This window comes from Prosopis cineraria, unplaced genomic scaffold (assembly GCF_029017545.1).
Source record: "Prosopis cineraria cultivar Desert tree isolate PC_DT_omini unplaced genomic scaffold, ASM2901754v1 PC5, whole genome shotgun sequence".
Taxonomy (NCBI): Eukaryota; Viridiplantae; Streptophyta; class Magnoliopsida; order Fabales; family Fabaceae; genus Prosopis; species Prosopis cineraria.
This window is the reverse complement of record NW_026555336.1, coordinates 19902373-19904029: the sequence shown is the minus strand read 5'-3', so window position 1 is coordinate 19904029 and position 1657 is coordinate 19902373. Positions and strand designations below refer to the sequence as shown.

Genomic DNA, 1657 nt, shown 5'->3' with positions numbered 1-1657 from the left:
TTTTTCCATTCTTTAAATACTTTGAAATTATAATTTTGAATTATTATGTATTGCAGATAATGAGGATGAAGAAGGAAGATATAAAAAGCTTAACATATTTGCCATCCATGAGGATCCACAAGGAGAAGGATCAAATCATATTGATATTGATGATGAAAATCATCAAGATTTAGTTGATGATGCTACCAATGTGTAAATGATATCAGAGTTAATTTTGGGATTTTTTTTATTAGACTTAAAACTTTTATTGTGTGAATTGATTTTATTTTATTTTTTTAGATTTAATGTGATGTGTAATAACTTTATTAGGATTTTAAATATATTTTTTAAAATTTTTAAATTAGAAAATAAAAAATAATTAGGGCCAGGGCCCTGAGGGCCGGCCCTTAAGCCCTGAGGGCCAGGGCCGGGCTGCTAAAAATAGAGCCCTGATATATAATCGGGCTTAAAAAGGCCAGCCCGTTTAGGCCCTGGCCCTTAAAGGGCCGGCCCTAATTGACACCTCTAACTGCTTAGTTATGCTTTTAACTTTTCCATTCAAAAAAAAGAAAAAAAATCAACCCGCATTGATAAAAAACCGGATCCGAACCCGTATTCTGAAATGAGAACCCCCAACTTCATACTGATTAATCCACTCCATTAGTACTCTATTTCTCGGTATACATATACATAATACACAATACACACATACGCATACATCATCGATGAATGATGAATCGATGACCCATCCCCAGATCTCAGCTTCCAGGGAATTATGAAGACAAGAATCAACAGTTAATTACAAAGAAGAAAGATCATAATAATAATTCAGAATCAGATTCTGGGTAAAATTCAGGTATACCAGAAGCAGCCCAGAGAGAGTGATTAAAAGCTGCTTGCATATGGTGAGGTGTGAACGGTGCTCGACACAACGGACACGTTCTCCGATCGTATCCCATCCAACGATCTAGACATCCTCGGTGGAATACGTGCGTGCAGTTTGTGAGCTGTCGGATCTCATCGTCGCCGTCGAATTCGTACAGACACACGGCGCAGCAGCTCTCTGGCGCCGCCTCAAGCTCCGAGAACTTCACCACCGGCAGCATCTCTCGGATCAGGACCGAGCTCGCCGACTCGAATTCGGGCAGTCGGGTAGGGTAAAAATACGCGTTCTCTTGAGAATCCCAGAAGTAATGAATGTCCGGTTCGAGGAAATCGGGGAGGCCCACGGAGCGAAGGAGGAACGATGTGATTGTTCTGAGGAATCCAAATACGGCAAGGATCTGGATGAGAAGCTTCGGGAAAACGAGCTCGGCGCAACCCACCGGAACTCCCATATCAGAGAACCAGAGAGAATGTATAAATGAAGCTTAATTTGGTTTGTTCGGAAACAGAAGGGGGTGCGTTATATATATATATATATATACAGAGAGAGAGAGAGAGGAGAGAGAGAGAGAGAGAGAGAAGCTTGTTTCGGTGGAAATGGCTACAACGGGCTTAGGCTTTATAGAGAATGACATGGGAGGCATACGGATACAGAGAGAGGGAATGGGACAATTTAATTTTCAGTATTTCAATTATTTTAAGAGAAAATGATAATAATAACAATTTAATTTTTTAAAATATTATAATTTTAATAAAGTATTTAAAAATTTTTATGTTATAAATTTTAAAATAC

General features: G+C 38.9%; 1 protein-coding gene across 1 annotated transcript; it reads right to left on the bottom strand.

The window, feature by feature from the left end:
• Positions 1-594: 594 nt before the first annotated feature.
• LOC129312194 (brassinosteroid-responsive RING protein 1-like) lies at positions 595-1434 on the bottom strand. The gene has a single exon (XM_054954822.1). It carries the CDS (start codon positions 1314-1316, stop codon positions 795-797), a length of 522 nt encoding a protein of 173 aa, XP_054810797.1. The 5' UTR covers positions 1317-1434; the 3' UTR covers positions 595-794.
• Positions 1435-1657: the final 223 nt, after the last annotated feature.